Source organism: Bos indicus x Bos taurus, chromosome 5 (genome assembly GCF_003369695.1).
Source record: "Bos indicus x Bos taurus breed Angus x Brahman F1 hybrid chromosome 5, Bos_hybrid_MaternalHap_v2.0, whole genome shotgun sequence".
NCBI lineage: Eukaryota > Metazoa > Chordata > Mammalia > Artiodactyla > Bovidae > Bos > Bos indicus x Bos taurus.
Window position 1 is genome coordinate 91,874,661 of NC_040080.1, and position 22,538 is coordinate 91,897,198.

The 22,538-nt window shown below is 45.9% G+C and overlaps 1 protein-coding gene across 5 annotated transcripts in view; it reads left to right on the forward strand.

Annotated features, from left to right (window-relative positions):
* Positions 1-22,538, forward strand: part of SLC4A8 (solute carrier family 4 member 8) — a 112,508-nt gene that overhangs the window by 14,043 nt on the left and 75,927 nt on the right. For 2 of the 5 annotated variants that reach the window (XM_027542908.1, XM_027542906.1), the window contains exon 6: positions 13,979-18,470. The exons of 1 other annotated variant lie outside the window; for it this stretch is intronic. In XM_027542908.1, the coding sequence (XP_027398709.1) occupies positions 18,426-18,470 (45 nt within the window). In that variant the 5' untranslated portion in view covers positions 13,979-18,425. Of the gene's footprint in view, positions 1-13,978; positions 18,471-22,538 lie in introns of those variants that run through there. 2 more of the 5 variants (XM_027542904.1, XM_027542903.1) reach the window with 2 other exon arrangements.

Here is a 22,538-nt window from a genome sequence, read left to right on the forward strand (position 1 = left end):
TCCAGCGCGGTGGGAATGTGTAAATGTTTTCTCACACATGGGACCTACTGCCAGATAGGAAGATGGTGGTATTTGGTGAGGAGTGATACTAAGAAACACCTATAGTTAGTGAGGAAAAAACCCACATTCTTACTTAATCATAGAATTTTATAAGTTTGAAGGGATGCCCCAGAACATCTCTGATTCCTTTTTGTACTCCATGGAAAAGATGAATGGGGATGTAGCTTATCTAGTTTATTGGACCTTCGAGGAGCCTGAATGCACTCCTTTACATCTGACACCACCAGGAAAAGACAGGCCCGAGTGTGTGCCTTGATTGAAGTGCATCCTCCAGACTGCAGGAAGGTGGGACCGCATTCTATTGTCCTAACAAGGGTGAGCTCAAACTTTGAAAGGATATTGGCTCTGCTTATTAATTATCAGCTTTCCAGGTGACTTGGTGGTGAAGACTCTGCCTGATAATGTAGGAGACTCTGGAGATGTAATAGAGTCTGGGTCGGGAAGATGCCCTCGAGGAGAAAATGGCAACTCACTCCGGTATTCTTGCCTGGGGAGTCCTATGGACGGAGGAACCTGGCAGGCTCCGTAGATGGACATGACTGAGCAGATGATCATACACACACACACGTTCATTTTCAAGACTTAAAATATTCTGGGGTTCAGCTGTTACAGGAGGTTTATGGAAAACTGTTCCAGGCTTGCTGAACTACCGAGTGACTTAGCAGGTACAAACAAGGATGCCTCAAGAATAGAAAGAGGAGAAGCCCCACTGGAGCACCCTAGACACACTTTTAGAACCCTGATGGGCTCTGTAGAGTGTTATCCTGCCCTGGCTTCAGTACCCTGAGGAGGGTACTGAATTTGAAGGCTATAGTGGTCAGGGTATTTGACCTCCTGGCATTTTTCATCCCTTGGTCATTAGTTTAAGTTCAATATGGTGATTTCCTTGCCAGTGATGGGCAAAGAAAGGTGTTGTCTGGGAGCCTCCAAGACAGCTTTCATTCCTTTGAAAGAATAAGACACCCCCTGAAAAGCCTAAGAACAAAGCACACAGTGGCAGGGCCGACCAGAATTTGGACGACAGAACCTGGGCCACCACTGACACTGTTGAGCTAGAGCTTATATTGCTCACAGGGTCCTTCCCATCCTGGAATCTGTTATGTGAGACAGCTTAGTGGACTGTTCTGGAGCCAAGGGCAAAGTATGGGGAACCTGTCCAAAGGGACCCATACCTCCTCTTAATGGCATTTTTGCTTTGAGTGTAGAAAAAGTAGAATTTTCTTCAGAACCTGGAAAGCAACAGTGAAAACAATCCTACCTGGGGAGTCAGAGAACGTCAGAGCCAATCTGATCCTCATCTTTTAACTCCCATGGTTGAGAAATTCATGTCTGAATGGGAGCCTTAGCCTGCTGCCCCCGTGAGCAGCTCCTCTGAGACCTCACAGAGGATCAAAACCCTGGAGCTGGGACTCATGCACTTCTTGCCTTTGGGACCAGAGAGTAGGAGCCCAGGGAATGTTCTGGACATCTCATCCGTTCTTCACATGGTTACCCCACAGCCAGACGCTGTGAGGAAGGCACGTTTCAGCCTATGGTCTGGGAGGCCCTGATAGAACTCCCCATAATCAAAGAGGCTTGAAGAGTAACGGCAGAGGGTCCTTCAGTTGGCTGCTGGTCTGTAATCATGGGCAAACTGTTCAACCTTGGTTTTCTCTCCCTCTCTTCTTTTTCTGGCCATTACATACTGCTTGTGGGATCTTAGTTTCCCAACCAGGGATTGAACCCGTGCCCCTTGCAGTGGAAGCACTGGACTGCCAGGGAAGTCCCTCAGTTTTCTTGTTTGGAAAGGAAGATATTGGAGTGGGTATTGTTGTGGAGTTTGATGAGATAATGTATGTTAATCATTCGTACTCAGAATATAATATTAATAAATGACTTTCCTGATGGGCTTCTCGGGGGGCGCTAGAGGTAAAGAACCTGCCTGCCAGTACAGGAGATGTAAGAAACCCAGGTTCCATCCCTGGGTTGGGAAGCTCCCCTGGAGGAGGGCATGGCAACCCATTCCAGTCTTCTTGCCTGGAGAATCCCATGGACAGAAGAGCCTGGCGGGCTACAGTTCATGGCGGGGTTGCAAAGAGTCAGACACGGCTGAAGCAACTTAACACACACACACAAATGGCTTTAACTCCCCTGGAAGCTGTGCTGAGTCATTTTCAGCCTTTGGGCAGGAGCCTCACCGCTAGTTGGTGGGCTTGGGGGACTGGTGTTTGGTCTGGGTTTCAAGGCTCGGCAAGAATGACTCGTTGGCTTCTGCTCAAATTTCTTTCATTTTGGTTTGGTCCCTGAGCAGCTGAAAGCAGCGCAAGGGATAGAAACGAGAAAAGGACACATTCAGATGGCTGGTTGCTGCTCCCGTGTCTTCCGGTGTTAGTTCCCAGCATTGGGTGATGTTGGCAGCTGTGGGGAGAAGGAAGTGTGCTGGCAAGGAGGACTGCGGAATTGCAGGTTGGCTGCCTCTAACTCCAGCTGCGTCACACCCAGAAACAATAAAATACTACGTAAGACAGTCTTTCTGTTACTCAAGCCAGGTGTCCTGGGTCTAAAGTCCAAGCCTTGAAATTCTCCCTGGATAAGCCTTGGGGCAATGTGTCTCCCCTTATCTGTCCAGGAGCTGCAGGCAGGCAGTTGTGTGTGTTAGTCGCTTCAGTCGCGTCTCTTTGTGACCCCATGGACTGTAGTCCACCAGGCTCCTCTATCCATGGGATTCTCCAGGCAAGAATACTGGAGTGGGTTGCTATTTCCTTTTCCAAGTGATCTTCCCAAACCAGGGGTCGAACCCGGGTCTCCTGTATTGCAGGCAGATTCTTTACCGTCTAAGCGGGCGGTTGTTAGCCTGTAAAGAGCCTGATGAGTTGTGAGCAGGCCCCCCTTCCTCGGGGTAGATGCAGACCTGTGTCAGGGCACGACTTGGCAAGCTAAGGTTGATCAGGGCACAAGTTGCACGGCCACCCGGGCAGCCATGGAGCTCCTGCCTCTGTCCAGAGCCTGCCTCAGTGATCGCTCCTAGAGGCGGGTGTAGGGACTTCACTGTGGGTGAAGCCAGACTTGGGCAAACTCTAAGAATCTTCCCTGTAGCAGCTGTTGCTGGGTCCAAGAGTAGACCCAGATCTGACGCTGGGAGCAGCGTGGAGGAACTTGATGACCACCTTGGACTGGGGCTACCTGCTGAACACGCACATGTCAGTCTGTGAGGCTGACTCCTGACCAAATGCAGAGGAGACTGGGGAGCCTGACTGTGGACGGGGACAGATGGGGATTGGGACAGGGCCGGTCAAGTGGAAAGGACCGGCTTTCTTCTTTGTCTAGCATGTCTTCAGGGAACCACCTTTGATTCTTAGTCCCATAGAGTTCAGATGAGGCCCACCTCACTCCCCAGCACCAAGGGGTGGACCAATGATGTGCATATTTATGTATCTGTATGTTATACCCACGTGCAGAGGTCCTCTGGCCACTGTGATGGGTTTAGAGTTCAGCACATTACCCAAGCCAGGCTACCCAGAGCCTTCCCTGATATATTTCCTGGAACCAGCAAAAAAGAGATGGGCTGCCCCAGGCCCACACTTCTGATCTCCCACCCCACATGATCACTGATGGAATCATTAGTTGGGAAGTTGATGTTAAGTTCAGAGCAGCTAGTGGCCATTTTTGCTGTTACACGAGGATGGACAGGCAAACTGAGCGTGGAGCCAACACTCAGAAAGCAGGCAGTGAAAATAAAGCACGGAGGAAACAATTTGTTCCTAGATTTCTCCCTTCCACGTTCTTTTTTTCCCCTTTCCTTCTCTGTTTTTCCTTTGCTTTCCTTCCCTCCACCCCTCTCTTCCTTCCTTTCTACTTTCCTTCCTTCTTCTTTTGGTTGAAAAATTTATTAAAAAAAAATAATGTTATTTACTTATTTTTGGCTGTGCTGAGTCTTCGCTGCTGCGCAGGCTTATCTCTAGCTGTAGAGAGCTGAGGCTACTCTCTAGTTGCAGTGCGCGGGCTTCTCATTGCAGTGGCTTCTCTTGTGGAGCTCGAGCTCTAGGGTGCTTGGGCGTCAGCAGTTGCAGCACGTGGGCTCAGTGGTTGCGGCTCCCAGGCTCCAGAGCACAGGCTCAATAGTTGTGGCACACGGGCTTAGTTGCTCTGCTGGATGTGGGATCCTCCCGAATCAGGGACTGAATCTGTGTCTCCTGCATTGGCAGGTGGATTCTTTACTGCTGAGCCCCAGGGAAGCCCTGGTTGAAAATTCTTTGAGTGTGTTTTTGTTACTTGCAACCCAAAGAAGCTGACCAATAAGCCATATGACACACTGAATTAATTTACTGCCACAGGGGAGCAGTAAAAGGGCTGTCTGTGTTTGTTTAAACACAAGCCTGGTAGAGAGGAACTTCGGAGAACAGCTTAGGAGATGACCCTTTTGAGGGCAGAGGAACAAAGCTGAGTGGTAACTTGTAGGGTGATGGGGTGAGGGTGAGGGGGAATTTATTGGATTGTGAGGGATGGACCACTCTCTAGGCTTTATCCCGTGAGCTACCCTTTGAACCAGACAATTTCCCAGATAGGACTTGGAGATAGCTGGAAGACCAGGGAACTGGAGGGCTCCTTCTTGGGAGACCTCCCGGAGACTAGAGAGAAAGGGGCTGCTGCAGTCTGGCTTACCTCCTAGGCCCTCGGGGTATGGCATGCCTCAGGCCCTGTTAGTGCTTAGTGAGTTGGAGAGGTTGCCATTTCTCCACGTCATTACCAACTTAGGTTGATGCTCTGTGGCCAACTGTGTCCCCATGTTTGCTTTGGAGAAATTGTACCAAATTTCCTAGTGAGGTCTTCCCTGCTGAAGATAAAGAGTGCCCCTGTAACCTTCCTTTGTGCAAATCTTTGGCCATTTTCCTAGGGTTACCTGCTCGAAGTGGAATTGCTGAGTCAGAGGCTATGAATATTATTAAGGTTTTTGATTCTTATTCCAGGAGGCACTATTATCCATTACTAGAAAAAGAGATGTAAAAGTCCCCACTCTTGTCGGCTAGGAGATAGCTAATGGTTAAGTAACTAGTGTAAGAGGTGACCTGTTTTTCAGAGAAACAGAGCCATATCATAATGTCTGTAATAAATCGAATTAGATCATAAAATGTGGTGTGAGTGCAGCAGATCACATAGCATTAAAGAAATTGGACTGCCTGGTTCCCTGGAGATACTCAGGTCAGAAAGCACCAGACAGATGTAATGGGGTTATCAGTGTGCTTCCCTGAGAGGAGGAAGCGGGGGCAGCAAAAGCTGACGTTGCATTTACTGAAGGTGACTTCTGTGTAATTGGGGTTAGGACCATCGGAGGGCAAAGAACTAGCATTTCTCTCTCAGGGAGCTCTTTGTTTAATGAGAGAGATCACCAGCTACAAATCAAATTATCCCTGGAGGGAGATTTTGCCCTGGACTAAGCAGTAATGTTCTAACATTTGGTCCACAGTTGGCATGGTTAATGCACACGGAAGCTCCGTGGAGGCTGTAAAGCGTCCCTGGTGTGGGCTGCAGTGCTGGGCCCTAGGGAGTCAGAGATGAAAGACTCAGTCCCTGTCTGTAAGGAGGTCATGGTCCACCGAACGAATCTTCTAGAATGAGCTGTAGTGTAATAGAGGAATGTGTGGAGGAGGTCCAGGATGGCACAAAGGAGGGAGTGATTAACTTACCTGCTGGAGGAGGAGGTGAGGTGATCTGGTTTGCAAAGAAAGAGTAGAGGATTGCCAAGTGGGCAAGTGGGGGGAGGCACAGGTAGAGGGTGGGGGGGCATCCGTGTGACCTGAGTGGCCCCACAATTTGGACTGCAAATACGCCTCAGCTCGTCCCCAGAATTTAGTGCTCAGATCCTGCCAGAGTAGATTCAGAAGCTTAGCCTGGGGCTCTCTGAGGCTCCTCTGTCTCCCCAGCATCCCTGTGGTCACTGGTGTTGAGTAACAGCAGAGCCATTGTGATCCTGGCTCAGCGGCCAGCTTGTTGCAAAGGGGGCCAAAGTTAATGAGGAACCAGCCCAGGCCACCCGGTCCTCAGGGCAAAATCGGAGGCGTGAGGAAGGGTGCTGGAGTGATGTTTTGCCCTGAGAAGGCATCAGCCTTGCATTCCTGGGTGGACCAATCAGAATTTCCCATTTTAAACTCTTGGTTTTTCCACCTGGCCCCTTCCAGCTGGCGCACAGCCTCCTGCCCGAGTAGTGTAGAGTGCAGATTCTAATCCTAGATGTCTGTGTTTGTTTCCTACAGCTGCTATGACAAACCACCATGCACTGAGTGGCTTAAAACAGAAATTTATTGTCTTATGATTCTGGAGAAATCTGCAGGGCCATGCTCCCTCTAAAACCTGTAGGGGACCCTTCCTTGCCTCTTCTTAGCTTCTGGTGGTTTATCACCCTTCTTTGACATTCCCTGGACCAGAGACACATCTCTCCAATCCTCCATCCTCACATGGAGTTCTCCCTGTGTCCTTCTCTGTCTTTACATGGTTGTCACTTTATTTTTTTAAAGTCTTAAATAAATTTGTTACAATATTGCTTTTGTTTTATGTTTTGGTTTTTTGGCCACCAGGCATGGGGGAACTTAGCTCTTTGAGCAGGAATTGAACCCACACCCACTGCAATGGAAGGCAAAGTCTTAACCACTGGGTTGTCAGGGAAGTCCTGGCTGTCACTTTATAAGGACACTGGTCACACTGGATTAGGTGCCTGCTCTACTCTAGTGTGGGCTTCCCAGGTGACTCTAGTGGTAAAGAACCTGCCTGCTAAGACAGGAGATGTAATACACGTGGGTTTGATCCCTGGGTTGGGAAGATCCCCTGGAGGAGGGCATAGCAACCTACTCCAGTAGTCTTGCCTGGAGAAGTCCTTGGACAGAGGAGCCTGCAGGCTACAGTCCATAGGGTTGCACAGAGTCAGACACGACTGAAGTGACTTAGCCAGACACGTGCGCTACTCCAGTAGCACTTTCCTGGTGGCTCAGTGGTAAAGAATCCACCTCCAATGCAGGAGACACAGGTTTGATCCCTGGGTCAGGAAGATCTCCTGGAGAAGGAAATGGCAACCCATCCCAGTATTCTTGCCTGGGAAATCTCATGGACAGAGGAGCCTGGTGGGCTAGAGTCTATGTGGTTGCAAAAGAGTCGGACATGACTTAGCCACTACACAGCTACTCCAGTGTAGCACAATTACACCTGTGCTGCTAAGTCGCTTCAGTCGTGTCCGACTCTGTGCGACCCCATAGACGGCAGCCCACTGGGCTCCCCCGTCCCTGGGATTCTCCAGGCAAGAACACTGGAGTGGGTTGCCATTTCCTTTTCCAATGTATGAAAGTGAAAACTGAAAGTGAAGTCGCTCAGTCGTGTCCAACTCCTAGTGACCCCATGGACTGCAGCCCACCAGGCTCCTCCGTCCATGGGATTTTCCATGCAAGAGTACTGGAGTGGGGTGCCATTGCCTTCTCCAATTACACCTGTAGTGACCATCTATTTCCAAATGAAGTCACTTTCTGAGGTAAAAGGGCTTAGGACTTCAACATAGCTTTTTGCTGCTCTTGGGGTGGGGGCATAATTTAATCTGTAACAGCATCTCTCAGACACATCGGAAAGCCTGCGGAGGGCAATGAAGGCCTGCCAGCTCCCAGGGCACTGAAGTACCTCCCACTCAGGGGTGATACTCCGGGAACACAGTGTTCACATCTTTCTGCTTAAAGACCCAAGGCTGCCTGGGGTTGTGGCTACAGGTGTGGGTTCCCGGAAGCTGGGGCTCTGCCATACCACAATGATGTTGGGTCTGGAGAAGCTTGTATAGTTGAGTCCCTGTCAAGGGAGCCACTTTGGGGCTTGTTCACAGCCATTCTTCAGGGAAAGAGGCTCCCAGTGTAATGTCCAGACCTTTTCCTTTCCAGAACAGGTTAAGATGTGAGGAACGGATGTAATTGTGACCCAGTTTTTTTTTCCTCCAGAATTTTCCTGGATATTTTTGTTTTCCCATTAAAGAAATAAACCCTGTTGGTAGTTTTACTATGATATCCTGTAACTTACAGATGAATAAAAAGGAGGATTAATAGTTTTAATAAATTTGAGTTTTCTCTGCAAGATGCAGATGTGCTTTTCAGTTTACTCCAGACTCCTTTCGTGCCACTCAGCAGCAGTTTTCATGTCGTTCTTGCATGTTATGTGTCCGCTTAATTTTGTCATCTCTACTTCTTACTGTAATGGGCATCTATTCTTCATTCTGTTACCTAATCAGCTGTGCTTAGTGTTATAGGAAAGCTATTGATTTTTGCATGGTAATCTTGTATCAAGACACATTTCTGGTGTCTTTTAAAAAAAGTAATTATTTATTTGGCTATGCCGGGTCTCAGTTGTGAAGCCCAGGCTTTGTTGCTTCATGGCTTGTGGGATCTTCCCAGACCAGGAATTGAACTGGTGTCCCTTGAATTGCAAGGCAGATTCTTAACCACTGGACTACCAGGGAAGCCCTTCACAGAATTTTAGATGATGGCCATTCTGACCGGTGTGAGCTGATACCTCATTGTAGCCTTGATTTGCATTTCTCCAATAATTAGCAATATTGAGCATCTTTTCACATCTGTCTTCTTTGAAGAAAAGTCTGTTCATTTCCAAGGCAAACCATACAATGTCACAGTAATCCTAGTCTATGCCCTGACCAGTAATGCTAAAAAAGCTGAAGTTGAACGGTTCTATGAAGAACTATAAGACCTTCTAGAATTAATACCCAAAATAGAGGTCCTTTTCATTATAGGGGACTGGAATGCAAATTTAGGAAGTCAAGAGATACCTGGAGTAACAGGCAAATTTGGCCTTGGAGTACAAAATGAAGCAGGTCAAAGGCTAATGGAATTTTGCCAAGAGAACGCACTGGTCATAGCAAACACCGTCTTTCAACAACACAAGAGAAGACTCTACACATGTACGTTACCAGATGGTCAATACTGAAATCAGATTGATTATATTCTTTGCAGCCAAAGATGGAGAAGCTCTATACAGTCAGCAAAAACAAGACCGGGAGCTGACTGTGGCTCATATCATGAACTCCTTATTGCCAAATTCAGACTGAACTTGAAGAAAGTAGGGGAAACCCCTAGACCATTCAGGTATGACCTAAATCAAATCCCTTAAGATTATACAGTAGAAGTGACAAATAGATTCTAGGGATTAGATCTGATAGAGTGCCTGAAGAACTATGGACAAAGGTTCGTCACATTGTACAAGAGACAAGGATCAAGACCATCCCCAAGAAAAAGAAATGTAAAAAGGCAAATGGTTGTCTGAGGAGGCCTTACAAATAGCTGAGAAAAGAAGAGAAGCTCAAAGCAAAGGAGAAAAGGAAAGATACACCCATTTGAATGCAGAGTTCCAAAACATAGCAAGGAGAGATAAAAAAGCCTTCCTCAGTGATCGGTGCAAAGAAAAAGAGGAAAACAACAGAATGGGAAAGACTAGAGATCTTTTCAAGAAAATTAGAGATACCAACAGAACATTTCATGCAAAGATGGGCACAATAAAGGACAGAAGTGGTATAGACCTAACAGAAGCAGAAGATACTAAGAAGAGGTGGCAACGATACACAGAAGAACTATACAAAAAAGATTTTAATGACCCAGATAACCACGATGGTGTGATCACTCACCTAGAGCCAGACATCCTGGAATGCGAAGTCAAGTGGGCCTTAGGAAGCATCACTATGAACAAAGCTAGTGGAGGTGATGGAATTCTAGCTGAACTATTTCAAACCCTAAAAGATGATGCTGTGAAGGTGCTGCACTCAATATGCCAGCAAATTTGGAATACTCAGCAGTGGCCACAGGACTGGAAAAAGTCAGTTTTCATTCCGATCCCAAAGAAAGGCAATGCCAAAGAATGCTCAAACTACTGCACAATTGCACTCATCTCACACACTAGTAAAGTAATGCTCAAAATTCTTCAAGCCAGGCTTCAACATTATGTGAACCGTGAACTTTCAGATGTTCAAACTGGATTTAGAAAAGGCAGAGAACAGAGATCTGAACCAGAAATCAAATTGCCAACATCCGTTGGATTGTTAAAAAAGCAAGAGAGTTCCAGAAAAACATCTACTTCTGCTTTATTGACTATGCCAAAGCCTTTGACTGTGTGGATCACAATAAACTGTGGAAAGTTCTTCAAGAGATGGGAATACCAGACCCCGTTACCTGCCTCCTGAGAAATCTGTATGCAGGACAAGAAGCAGCAGTTAGAACTGGACATGGAACAACAGACTGGTTCCAAATTGGGAAAGGAGTACATCAAAGCTGTATATTGTCACCCTGCTTATTTAACTTACATGCAGAGTATATCAGGCGAAATGCCAGGCTGGATGAAGCACAAGCTGGAATCAAGATTGCCAGGATAAATATCAATAACCTCTATATGCAGATGACACCACCTTTATGGCAGAAAGTGAAGAAGAACTCAAGAGCCTCTTGATGAAAGTGAAAGAGGAGAGTAAAAAAGTTGGCTTAAAACTCAACATTCAGAAAACTAAGATCATGGCATCCAGTCCCATCACTTCATGGCAAATAGATGGGGAAACAATGAAAACAGTGACAGACTTTATGTTCTTGAGCTCCCAAATCACTGCAGATGGTGACTGCAGCCGTGAAATTAAAAGACATTTGCTCCTTGGAAGAAAAGCTATGTCCAACCTAGACAGCATATTAAAAAGCAGAGACATTACTTCACCAACAAAGGTCCGTCTAGTCAAAGCTATGGTTTTTCTAGTAGTCATGTATGGATATGAGAGTTGGACTATAAAGAAAGCTGAGCACCAAAGAATTGATGCTTTTGAACTGTGGTGTTGGAGAAGACTCTTGAGACTCTTTTGGACTGCAAAGAGATCCAACCAGTCCATCCTAAAGGAAATCAGTCCTGAATATTCATTGGAAGGACTGATGCTGAAGCTGAAACTCCAATACTTGGGCCACCTGATGTGCAGAACTGACTTGTTGGGAAAGACCCTGATGCTGGGAGAGATTGAAGGCAGGAGGAGAAGGGGACAACAGAGGATGAGATGGTTGGATGGCATCAGCAACTCGATGGATGGACATGAGTTTGAGGAAGCTTGGGGAGTTGGTGATGGACAGGGAAGCCTGGTGTGCTGCAGCCCATGGGGTCGCAGAGTCAGACAGGACTGAGCGACTGAACTATTTAAGTCTTCTACACATTTATTTATTTTTTTAATGTTGAGCTGTATGAACTCTTTGTAATATTTTGGACATCAGTCCCTTGTTGGTTATATTGTAAATATTTTCTCCCATTCTGTAGGTTGTCTTTTCATTTTGTTTATGGTTTTCTTTGTCATGCAAAAGCTTTTAAGTTTAATTAGGTCCTACTTATTTTTGCTTTTATTTTCATTACTCTAGGAGATCAAAAAAATATTGCTGTGGTTTATGTCAATGAGTGTTCTATGTTTTCCTCTAGGAGTTTAATAGTATCCAGTCTTACACTTAACTCTTTTATCTATTTTGAGTTTATTTTTGTATATGGTGTTGGAATATAGGCCTTTTACGTCCCTTCCAACAATTTTTAGAGGGCAGGGGCAAGAAGTTCTGGAGAAATCTCAACAGATATATAGGTTGTAATCAAATTGTAATGGCCCTTGTTCATTTTGCCTACCCCAAACAAAGCTGAGTGCTTCTATATCTGCTTCAGGGCTGAATTTTTTTCTCTGCTATTCACTGACTGCCCATTTCACAGTCCTAGCTGTTCTTGGTAAATCTAGCAAATATTCTTTCTTGTATTTTATAAGAAAGGACCAGAGAAACTCTACCTTCTTTAAAAAAGGAGGGTGGTCGTTTCAATTTGGCAAAAGATTAGAGGTGGAAAAAGATAAATTCATGAGATACATTCAGATTCTATGTCTATTCCCTTTTGCCCCAGCCCAGAAGTCTGAATGGGTCTCCCACTTAAAAAAAAAAATTAACTGCAAAATAAAAGGCCCTGAGTGGTGTTTTAGTGGGAGTAAGAGTATCTTGGATTGAATTTATATCTGTGTCAGATAATGTGTTTCTAGAGATAAGCAGTAATCGTTATTTTCAGAACCTCATGAGAGTTTGTTCAGTAAAGTAATGAATGGGTATTACTGACAAGCTTTCCAAGGTAAAAGTTACATGCAACTGTAATCGGATGGTAAAAGGTAATAGAGGAGAAGCCCTTGGTTTCTGCTATGGGGAGTTCATGTCATTTCTAAAGGAGATTCACAATTTACTGTTCAATTGAAGCCAATTCAATTTTATGCAGGAAAGGGCTGCATGGAATTGTATTTCTAGGAATCCACACAAACCATGAAAAGCATGAGTAGTTCTTCACTGAGCTCTGTTGTTAACTGGCTTGGGCAAGTCCCTGTTCCAGGCTTATTTCAGCTTTCCAGTCTGTGAAATATTCTGTGTACATTTACAGTCCCATTTGAGAGAAATGAGGTAAGGTGATAAAAACATTGAGTATATAGAATTATACAGATGTGAAGCACTGAATCTGCAGCAACCTTAAGGATATCCCAGGCCTACTGGTTAAACATGAAATAAGAACTTCTGTACAGGCTCAAGAGATCTTATCCCCAAGAAGATAAGACAGGGAGTAAAACCACTGTAAACACACTTGATTTCTAAGCAGGGTGAGGTTTGGTTAGAAACGGATAAGATAAATGTATTTAATGAATACAACTTGGCAAGTGGTCCTTGGTTAACACCTACTTCTCCTGAATTCCTGAATGACTTCCTATGTGGATCTGGAAGTCCCAAAGCTTCTTTCTTCAAAGCTTACTTTTCTGTTTGGTTCTAATCTCTTTCTGTTTCTTATCTAATCTGTTTCTGTTTTGTGCTAATCCCTCTATTAGTCCTTTCCTTCTGCCTCTGTCCAAATATCTCAGTTGTGACCCCAGAGAAAGGAGAAGGAGGTTTTTGCCAGTTTGAATGGGTTCTGTCTACCAGAGCCTTTCTGGAGCAAGAGTCTGGAGCAAGGTGTAAATGAGTACAGTATAGGCAATTCCTTTTCTTTCACCTATCATTGTATTTCATATTTATTTATTTTTGGTGCTCGGGCTTTTGCTGTGAGTGGGGGCTATTCTGTAGTTGTGGTGTGCGGGCTTCTCATTTCAGTGGCTTCTTTTGTTTCGAGCAGGGGTTCTAGGTGCTCAGGTTTCAGCAGTTCACCTGGGCTTAGTTGTCCTGAGGCATGTGGATCTTCCTGAACCACGGATTGAACCTGTGTCCCCTGCCTTGGCAGGCAGATTCTTATCCATTGGACCACCAGGGAAGCCCTCTTTTTAAATATATACTTTATTGTTTGTTTATTTTAATTTTAGTTGTTCTGTATCTTCCTGCTTTGTGTGGGCTTTCTCTAGTTATCGCTAGCAGGCACTACTCTTTGTTGTGGTGCTCAAGCTTCTCAATGCTGTGACTTTTCTTGTTGTGGAGCACAGACTCTAAGTGCTCGGCCTTCAGTAGCTGTGGCACTCGGGCTCTAGAGTGCTGGCTCAGTAGTTGTGGTGCCTGGGCTTTGTTGCTCCACGGCATGTGGAATCTTCCTGGACCAGGGATCAAACTTGTGTCCCCTGCGCTGGCAGGCGGATTCTTAGCTGCTGTACCACCAAGGAAGTCCAGTCCTCTTTTTAAAAACTTTTCTGGCCATGCCGCACAGCTAGCGTGATCTTAGTTCTCCAACCAGGGATTGAACCCCAGGTCCGTGGTCGTAAACGTGCCAAGTCCTAACCACTGAACCCGCCAGGGAATCCCCCAGTGTAGGCGATTTCTATGGATGATGTTGATGATGACGAATGGAGGGAGAGTGATTTTCGCAGGCAAGAGTCACTTTGTGTAGCATTTTGTTGTTTTTCTGTATGATGTATAGTGTCCCAGGCTGGCAGCCTGCTGTGAACTAAGAAAACTGTATTCTGCAGTCTCTCTAGATATGCTGTGACTTGGCAAGGGCTGACTGCGTACCGTGCACCTGCATGACCTTTTCAGCTCGACAAAGAATAGCGTCTCTCTCCGGCTCCCCGCTCCTCCACAGGAAATGCTCCCAGACGACCGCACAATAAGCCCTAATTAAGTCTTTCCTCGAATCCTGACGTCGTTTCCTCCAACCTTTTTTGATGTATAATTAAGAGGAATGTGGAGAAACCAAACCAGGCATAAGATGCAGCTGGGATTGGGTCACTACCTAATGGCAAGTAAAGACTAAAACCTCTGCCCTGGCAGCTCTTTTGACAGTTTAAACTGGGCAAGAAACATGGTACATAGATGGAGAAATTAAGATGCTTTTGATGGAAAAATTGGTTGCAATTATGTGAGAACATTTCCTCAGACCTTTTGAGTTACTTGTGTTGCGTGCCTTTTTTGTCTCTGAATAAGAGAATCTCAATGTTTTCCAGCCAATATTTAAAAATAATACAGGTAAGGTGGTTAGTGCTTCCCTGGGCAGGCTGTGAACACATCCTTACAATGAGATGCAAAATTTGGGTCTCTGTCTACTTATCTGAAAAGAGAGTCCCACAGATTTTATCATGTCCCCAGAGGTTCAAGACCTAACCTCTCCCCACCAAAGTTTAAGAACACTAGTATTAGAGAAAGGAAGGATCTAGAGACAAAGATGGAAGTCACAAAGGGAGGGTGGAGCTTCTAAAGTTCGGGAAGGACTAAAGTCCAGGCAGCCCCATGGGAGGCAGTAAGTGGTTACATGGGTATACCCTGTAATGAGGTACTTCTGAGCTCAGACTCAGGGTCTCCATTTATAAACTGTGCTTGCTGTGTGAACTGGGCTAGCTTACATCTCTAAGCCTCCGTCTTCAGTGTTCTCATCTGTAAAATGATGGAGGAGATAGAACCTACCTCACAGAGTTGTTGCAAGCCTTCTTGCTTCCCTGTGAGATGTGCGTGTGTCTGTATGTGTGTCTGTGTGTGTGCATGTGGGGTCTCAGTCTCTACCCATATTTTGCATTTTCCTCTCTATTTTGTGTCTCCTCCTCCAAGAATTCTGTGCAGGCCTCAGAAGTTTCTGAGTTCTTGTTTTGCTGGGTTCTCCGCCTACCCCCCCGCCCCACCCCACCCCCCCAACTCCCGCTTTCTTTAGAAGAATAATCAGTGTGAGGTGGTATCCTTGGCTGAACATCTTCCTCCTTCCAGGTCCTTCCACACCTCTTTGCTGGCCAGGCTGAGAGCGGCATATTTGCTCCTTTCCAAGCTGTGTAGAGAGCTGAAGGTGCCGGCAGCCTAGTGCCTGGGGCCTGGAGCCAACGAGCTCGCCTTCTTTGGGACGGAGAACACAAAACAGCCCTGGGAGGGGAGAGCCTGTCTCTGCAGACAGACAGCTGCCTCAGGGCAGTCTTGCAGCCGCCTCTGCAGCCAATTCCTTTTGTAATTTGCACAAGAGACCAGAAGATGGGGCTCTTGACCCTGGAGTCAAAAGCCAGAGGCTCTGACTTTTTCTACATTTGAACTGGAGTCAAATCAGACTTGTAGAGCTCTTAGTAGTAATCCTCTCCCTCCTGCTTCTTCTCTGTGCCCTGACAGCTCGTGCCCACTCTCATGAGAGCACCATGAGCTGGCTCTTTAGGGAGTGGCAAATGGAGGGCACATCTTTCTTCTGGTCACCATCCTTGGCCCCTCCAGAATTGCCATGTTGCCAGTCAGCCTAAATGACCCCCTGCCTCAGCTTCCCCCCTTTAATCCACCTTGCCCCCAATGGCAGATTTCACCAATGGTACCACTTACATAGGACAGTGTCATATAGTGGCCAGGGACTCTAAACTCAGACAGATCCATCCTTGACTCATCAAATGAGACTCTCACCTCCTCAGAAAAGCCCTCCCTGACCATTCCATCTACAGTAGCTCTCTCCACCCCCCTGGCCAATACTCTATCACATAACTTTGCAGTTTATTTCATTGCAGCTCTCATAATCTGTACTTGTGTTCATTTTTACTTGTTTGCTGTTTCTCCACTAGATTGCAAGGCTCAAGAGGTGATCATATCCCAGCCTAATATCTACTTAACCTTGAGAAAGTTGCTAAACTTCTCAGCCTCAGTTTTCTTACCAGTGAAATGGATAAACTATGACGTGTTAGGAATATTAAATGACACAGTGCATTTATACCACTAAACCCAGGTCCTGGTGTGTGGGCAAATTCTTTAAAATTTTCTACACTATCATATTTTCTATCATATGAGAAACAAAAAAGTCTGAACTGATTAGCTGTTTCTCCATAACTTGGTCATTTTTTCTTTACCACAATTTTTATTTCCTACTGCTCTTCTCCATACCTTTCTGCTTTGGTCCAAATTGTGGCTATCCTGAATGGGTCTTATGCTTTCCTGGTTGCTAAGTCATTCCCTAAGAACTAAGATGCTTGCTCTCCTTACTCTGGCTTGACTGTTTTTGGGTTTAACCCAAACCAATATCCTCTGTGTCATGTTCCAAGTAAAAAAAAATTATTTTCTCTTGGAAATTTGTATAATCTTTGTGGTCTATATAACTTATATGGCTCTTGTTTTATGTTCTATTATCTTGTCATCATATTAACATTTTTCTCTTCTAAATTTTTATAACCTTTGTTGTCTATACTATATTACTCATATGGCTCTTGTTTTATATTCTGTTATCTTGCCATAATATTAACATATATCCTGTTCCCCTGATTAGACCATAAGCCCTCTGGAGATACATATTTTATTTTAGATTTTGCTGCATCTTCAGTGCCATTTGGGCTTGTACTTTGTGTTTAATATGTTTTTGGTTAGACTGAATTAAAAGTACATATATTCACTTATATATTTATAAGTTATATTTATATATATATATACATATATAACTTACATATTTATAATTATGTTCTATGTGCCCAGCATTCTTTGAGGCTTTGTACAGAAGGGCATAAGAAAAATAATTATTTCCTTCAAAAAATGACAATGTTACAGTAAGCTAAAGTTAACATTTAATTAAAGTACTTGACCATAGCATGGTATAAGGAAGGTATAAGGAAGGTATGAAGTGCTATGAAGATTCAAAGGGGAGTGATGACATGTCTTAGGGGTATTGAGGAGAGTAGAATAAAGTTTCTTCGAAGAGGTGGCCTTTGAGGTTGACTTTGAAGTATGATTAAGGTTTTGATGGGCAAAAATGGGGTTGAATTACAGATTCAAGGGACAGGATTAGTGAAGAGGTCAACAGAGACTGGAGAAATGAACACTAAGGCTCAGAAATGGGCCCAAGACCTTAAATCGAAGACTGGAAATATGGTTCTGCCTCAGGGGCACGGAAGCACAAACTTGGTTCAGATTTCAGAGCCAGAGCAAGCAATGGTATGCAGGGGTTGAACATTTAATGTGCACCAGCCAGGCTATGCTCCCCAGTGTAGTTTCTTCAGAGGCTGAGAATGATTTGCACCTGCTCTTTTTCTTTTAATAATGTGGACTCTCCTACCGTCTGATGTGATAGTGGACATAAAGGAAAAGACCCCTTTCCTCCTCTTGGGGACAGAGGGTTGGTTGGATTATGGCCAGTCTCTCTTGTTTTAAACCCAAATCAAATTGAATGTGTTACTCATGGGTTTCTAACTTTGCCTTAAATCAGTAGTTATTCTTTTGTTAAATAATTTGCCCTAGATTATTTCTCAGAAAAGTTGGAAGCATTTTTGTGGAATTGTTTCAATCATCTTCCGTAGCTCAACCCCGTGCTTTTCGCTGCCAACCCGAGGCCCAGGGAGAAGACCTGTATCGTAGTCAATCTGTGTAGGGGAATAGATCACTGCCTGCCTGCTTCTCTTTGATACTATTGAATCTGGCCACTAGCTCGAGGACAAGTAATTTGAGAAGGCCCTTCCCTCTCATTCTGTTACTTCCTTCTGCAAGCTCAAGGGATGGTTCCCCAGAATTTAAAAATAATTATTACCAAGGAATAAAATCATGATAGACAAACCTGACACTTTCTCAGTTTTCAAGGGTCAGGTGCATCCTCAAATAGAACCACGAGATCTTCAATTTCTAGCAAGCAGTTGGGAGGACCTTCAAGCCCAGAGGCCCCTGAAGGGAGGGAGGCGGTTTCCACGGCAACCGGGCCCGGGAGCGGTTGGCTCCCCCGGCTCCCTCCTCCACCTCCTGGTAGCCCAGGGTACCGCCGGACAGCGTCCTCCCGTGTTCCGCGCCCTGATTGGCCGTGCAGGCCGCGCGCTGATTGGCTGCGGCGAAGCCTCGCGGGCCGGTGGCTATGGAGGCGGCGGCGGTTGATGGTTGACCGTTGGCACCGGGGTAGGGGTCGCCGCTTGGGCAATCTGCTCAAACCCGACCGGAGTGCGTGGCCTGCTGACGTTCGGCCTGGACCCCGCGCGCGAGACCTAGTTGGGCTCCGCCATGCCGGCAGGGAGTAACGATCCGGATGGCGTCCTCAGCTATCAGGTAGGGCCCCGCCTCCCGCCCCTCCCAGGGGCTCAGCCTCCTCATCCTCTGCCCACCCTCCTTTCTCTGCCCCCGGGCCGGGGCTTCGCAGGCCACTCCCTGAGGGCGAGGGGAGGCCAGCCCGCGACACCAGGGGGCGCTCCGGGCGGTCGGGGATCGGGCCCGGGCTGCGAGAGGGTGACCTTGGGCCAAATCGGGAGCCGCATCCTTTGCGTGGCCAGCTGAGGAGCCCTGACGGCCCGCGGCCGGTGACCTCTGTTCTGCTCAGGTCCTCCTTGCTGGGAAAGAGGCAGGCTTCTGGCCTTGTCGCGTCCTGCTGGAACGTGGGAGAAAGGATAGCCAGGGACCTTGCTCTGGTGGGGCAGGTTTCCTCTTTGTGTTTTATTAATGGGGCTTTCTGGTTCCTTACTGGCTCAGAGGAAGAACTGGAAAAGACTGGAGGCTGGGACCAAACGGCTCAGCCTTGTTCGTGTGCATAAAACTCCCTTCATTCCATGGCACAGACGGGCTGACAAGTTCTGGATAGCGAAGTGGAGAGAGGCTGGAAAAGTGCTGAGGGGTCAGGAACAGGTGTTTACTTAAAGAAATGAAGAAACAGGTTTAAACAACTGATAACTTGGGGTGGCTAATGTAAGGTAAAGCATTGGACTGGGCGTCAGAGACTGTAGGTTCAAATCTACATCTGCCTCACATGGGCTTTGTGACCTTGAGTAAGTCACTTGCCTCTTTGAATCACATTTCCCCATCTAGTAAAATAGGGATAAGAATACCTGCTTTGCTTACTTCACAGGGTGGTTTTGAGAACTAAATGAGCAGCTGTTTGGGAAGGGGCTTTGTGAAACGATGTGGCAACCAGTATAGGAGAGATAACTCATTGAATTCTCACTCCCCCCTTTCCTGTGCCCATCAGGTGATGATATGCTCATTGCTCTGCAAAGAGATATTGAAGGGAGGTCAGATACGAAGTGGGGGGCTGTGAAGAGAATGATGGACCTACTCAGAAGGATGACAGGTCTTGAAACAAGGGCTTCATTGATGTCAGGATGGTTTTTGTAAAGAGACAGACAGAACTCTTTTCTGAGTTTGTAGCAAAATGGGTATCACTGACTCACTCCTCTTCTGGCAATAGTTTGCTACTAGATGACCCATAATTCCTTTTGCTTGCTCCATCAAAAAAGGAACAACATCTGCAATTTTGGGAAATCCTTCCATATCTAATTCTCCTAAGGTCTATGAAGAATATTCAGCTTATGTTTGTGATACAGTGATGGGCAAAAATAGGTAATATTCTTGCCCTGCTGGAATTTCCCATTTAGTGTGTGTGTGTATAATCATTTTAATCAAACAGTCACACAAATAAATGCATTATTATAAACTGTGATGAGTGCTTAGAAAGAAAGATATGTGGTGCTGTGAATGTGTATCACAATGGTTCCAGCTTTGGTCTCAGATCAGAGATTTTGCTAAGGAAGAAAATTTCGGCAAAGATCTAAAGAATAAGTGTCAACTGAGGGAAGAGGGAGATCAAAGGGCTTTGGAGACAAAGCGAACAGCAGAGGGAGCCCATCGGGTTCAAAGATCTGAAAGAAGGCCAGAGTGGCTGGAGCCACAGGGAGTGAAGAGGTGAATGGTGTGAGATGTACTCCAGGGTCATAGCATACAGAGAGAGGGAGAGAGAGGAGCCAGAGAGAGAATGAGAGCCAGTGAGATTATGATCAGATTCTCCTCCTGAAAGATTTTCTGGCTTCAGTGGGTAGAACAGGCTGGAACAAATGTGGGGAGACAGTGTCCTTAATATGCAGAATGTGTTCCAGTTGTATTGTCAGGATCATAATAACCCCCAGGCTTCTGTTGGTGCTCTGTGAAACTGATAATTCCTGAGTGCTTCTGGGGTAGGACAGAAAGTAATTATATCTTTTACATCTAGTTCATGAAACTCGGGGATGGTGGGGTGAGGAGAGAGAAAAAAAACAGGATGGGAACAGCAAGACCTTGTAAAGGCTGAGTCAGGTGATGGGCAAATGGGTACTTGAGATAAGATACAGGGGGGAAAAGAAATGAGGAAAGAAAGAGGAAAGGAAATGGGGGTAATTTGGGGGAGACAAGTCAATCAGTTGAAAATTACCAACAAAACCTCCTGTATGTCAGCTGGGCTGTGTGACGGGGAGATGGACCTTGCAAAGTGAGCTGGTTGTGTACTTGATGTAAACAGAGACTCCAGGCATCACATCTACATACCGTGTGCCTAGGCTGTTTCCTCTGGTTTGGACGACTGTGCTGACCCCTGACACTTCCCTCCGCTTTCTCTCCTGCTTTTCCTTCTACAATCCACTTGTCCTGTGGCAGCTAGAGAGAGCTTTTAAAAACACAAATCAGATGATGTCATATCCTATCTTGAAACCCTTCAGTGGCTTCCCAGTGCATTTTAGAATAAAATCCAAACATCTTATTATGGCCTCCCAAGTTTCATCGTGACCAGGGCCTTGCCCACCCTCCCTGATAGCCTTTCCAACTCTCTCACCATACACTTCTGCATTGGCTCTCTATCTGTTTCTTCAGTACAACCAGCTCTTCATTCTACAAGAGCTTTGTTCTTGTTGTTCCTGTGGATTTTCTTCTACCCAAGTCTTCTCGTGACTCAACTCAGGTGTCACCTCCTCAGAGTAGCTGTCCTTGGTCTCCACTCACAGTTACTCTCTTTCATATGATTCTGCTTCAGTTTTTATTCATTTATTTTTGTTACACCATGCAGCATATGGGATCTTAATTTCCTGACCAGGAATTGGAACCCATGACTCCTGCATTGGGAGTGTGGAGTCTTAACCATTGGACCACCAGGGAAGCCCCTGATTCTGCTTTACTTTCTTAATAGCATATATGACTTATATGATGTGGTCTTGTTTACTGTCTTTTTAAATAGAAGCATTATGACGGGATGGACTGGGCAGAAAATCTTTTTGTTTACATAGTGCCTGGAATAAAGTTGATGTTCTGAGTGAGTGAATGACTTTCCTGTATCCACAGCCAGTGTGCCTCTCCTTAAGGAGCTCATGGTCTTGTCAGTATTAGCCCAGAGTCTGAGATGACCATTGCTTTATTACACTCCCTGTTTAAAAGTTTCCCATTTCTGCTATTGTGTCTTTGCTCAGGTGTTCTAGCTGGAAAACTTTCCCGCTCCTATCTACCTAGAATATTCCGTTCAAATCTTTAAGGTCTGGCTCTGTACCAGTGGGCTTCTCAGGTGGCTCAGTGGGTAAGGACTCTGCCTGTAATGCAGGAGATGCAGGAGACGTGGGTTTGATCCCTGGGTCAGGAAGATCCTCTGGAGGAGGGCATGGCAACCCACTCTGGTATTCTTTCCTGGAGAATCCCATGGCCAGAGAACCCTGGTGGGCTACAGTCCATGGGGTCACAAAGAGTTGGCACGACTGAGCACGCATGAGCACTGTATCACTATCAGAATTTCACTTGTCTTTTCTGCTCACAACACTCACGAAGTCATATTACTTCTTCCACCCCTTACTTGTGAACTCTACATGTTCATCTCTGCTGCTACCCTGCCAGCCCCTTGTGATGCTGTCTCTGTAAGTTAACTTGCATGAGTGTGTGCCATGTGCCAGGTACTGGGCCTAGTGCTTTCCCTGCGTTGTCTCAAGTCTTTCAGTAACCACGAGATTCACATGCCCTTCTTAGCCTTATTTTCCAAATGAGGAAACCAAAAGGTTAAGTAACTTCTAATAAGTGGCAGAGCTGACCCTCTCCAAAGAATGTGCCCTTGGTCTACATGACCATAACTTGTGCCTCTGGCACCGACACTGGTGCCTGGTTCAGAGTGAGCACTTTAACATGTTTGGGAAGATATGTGTGGCAAGGGGTACAAAGGATATATTAGAGTGGGAAGAGCTGGGATGATGGAGGACAGCTAGGTGGCTCTTGGTGGAATTTAGAATGAGTTAATGAAGGCCTGCATTATTGACTTTTGATGAGATTGCCAAAGGTGGTGGGTTCTTAAAGGGCATGATAAGAGTGGAAGATCAGAAAGCTTGAAGGAGAACCTCTAGTTTGGAC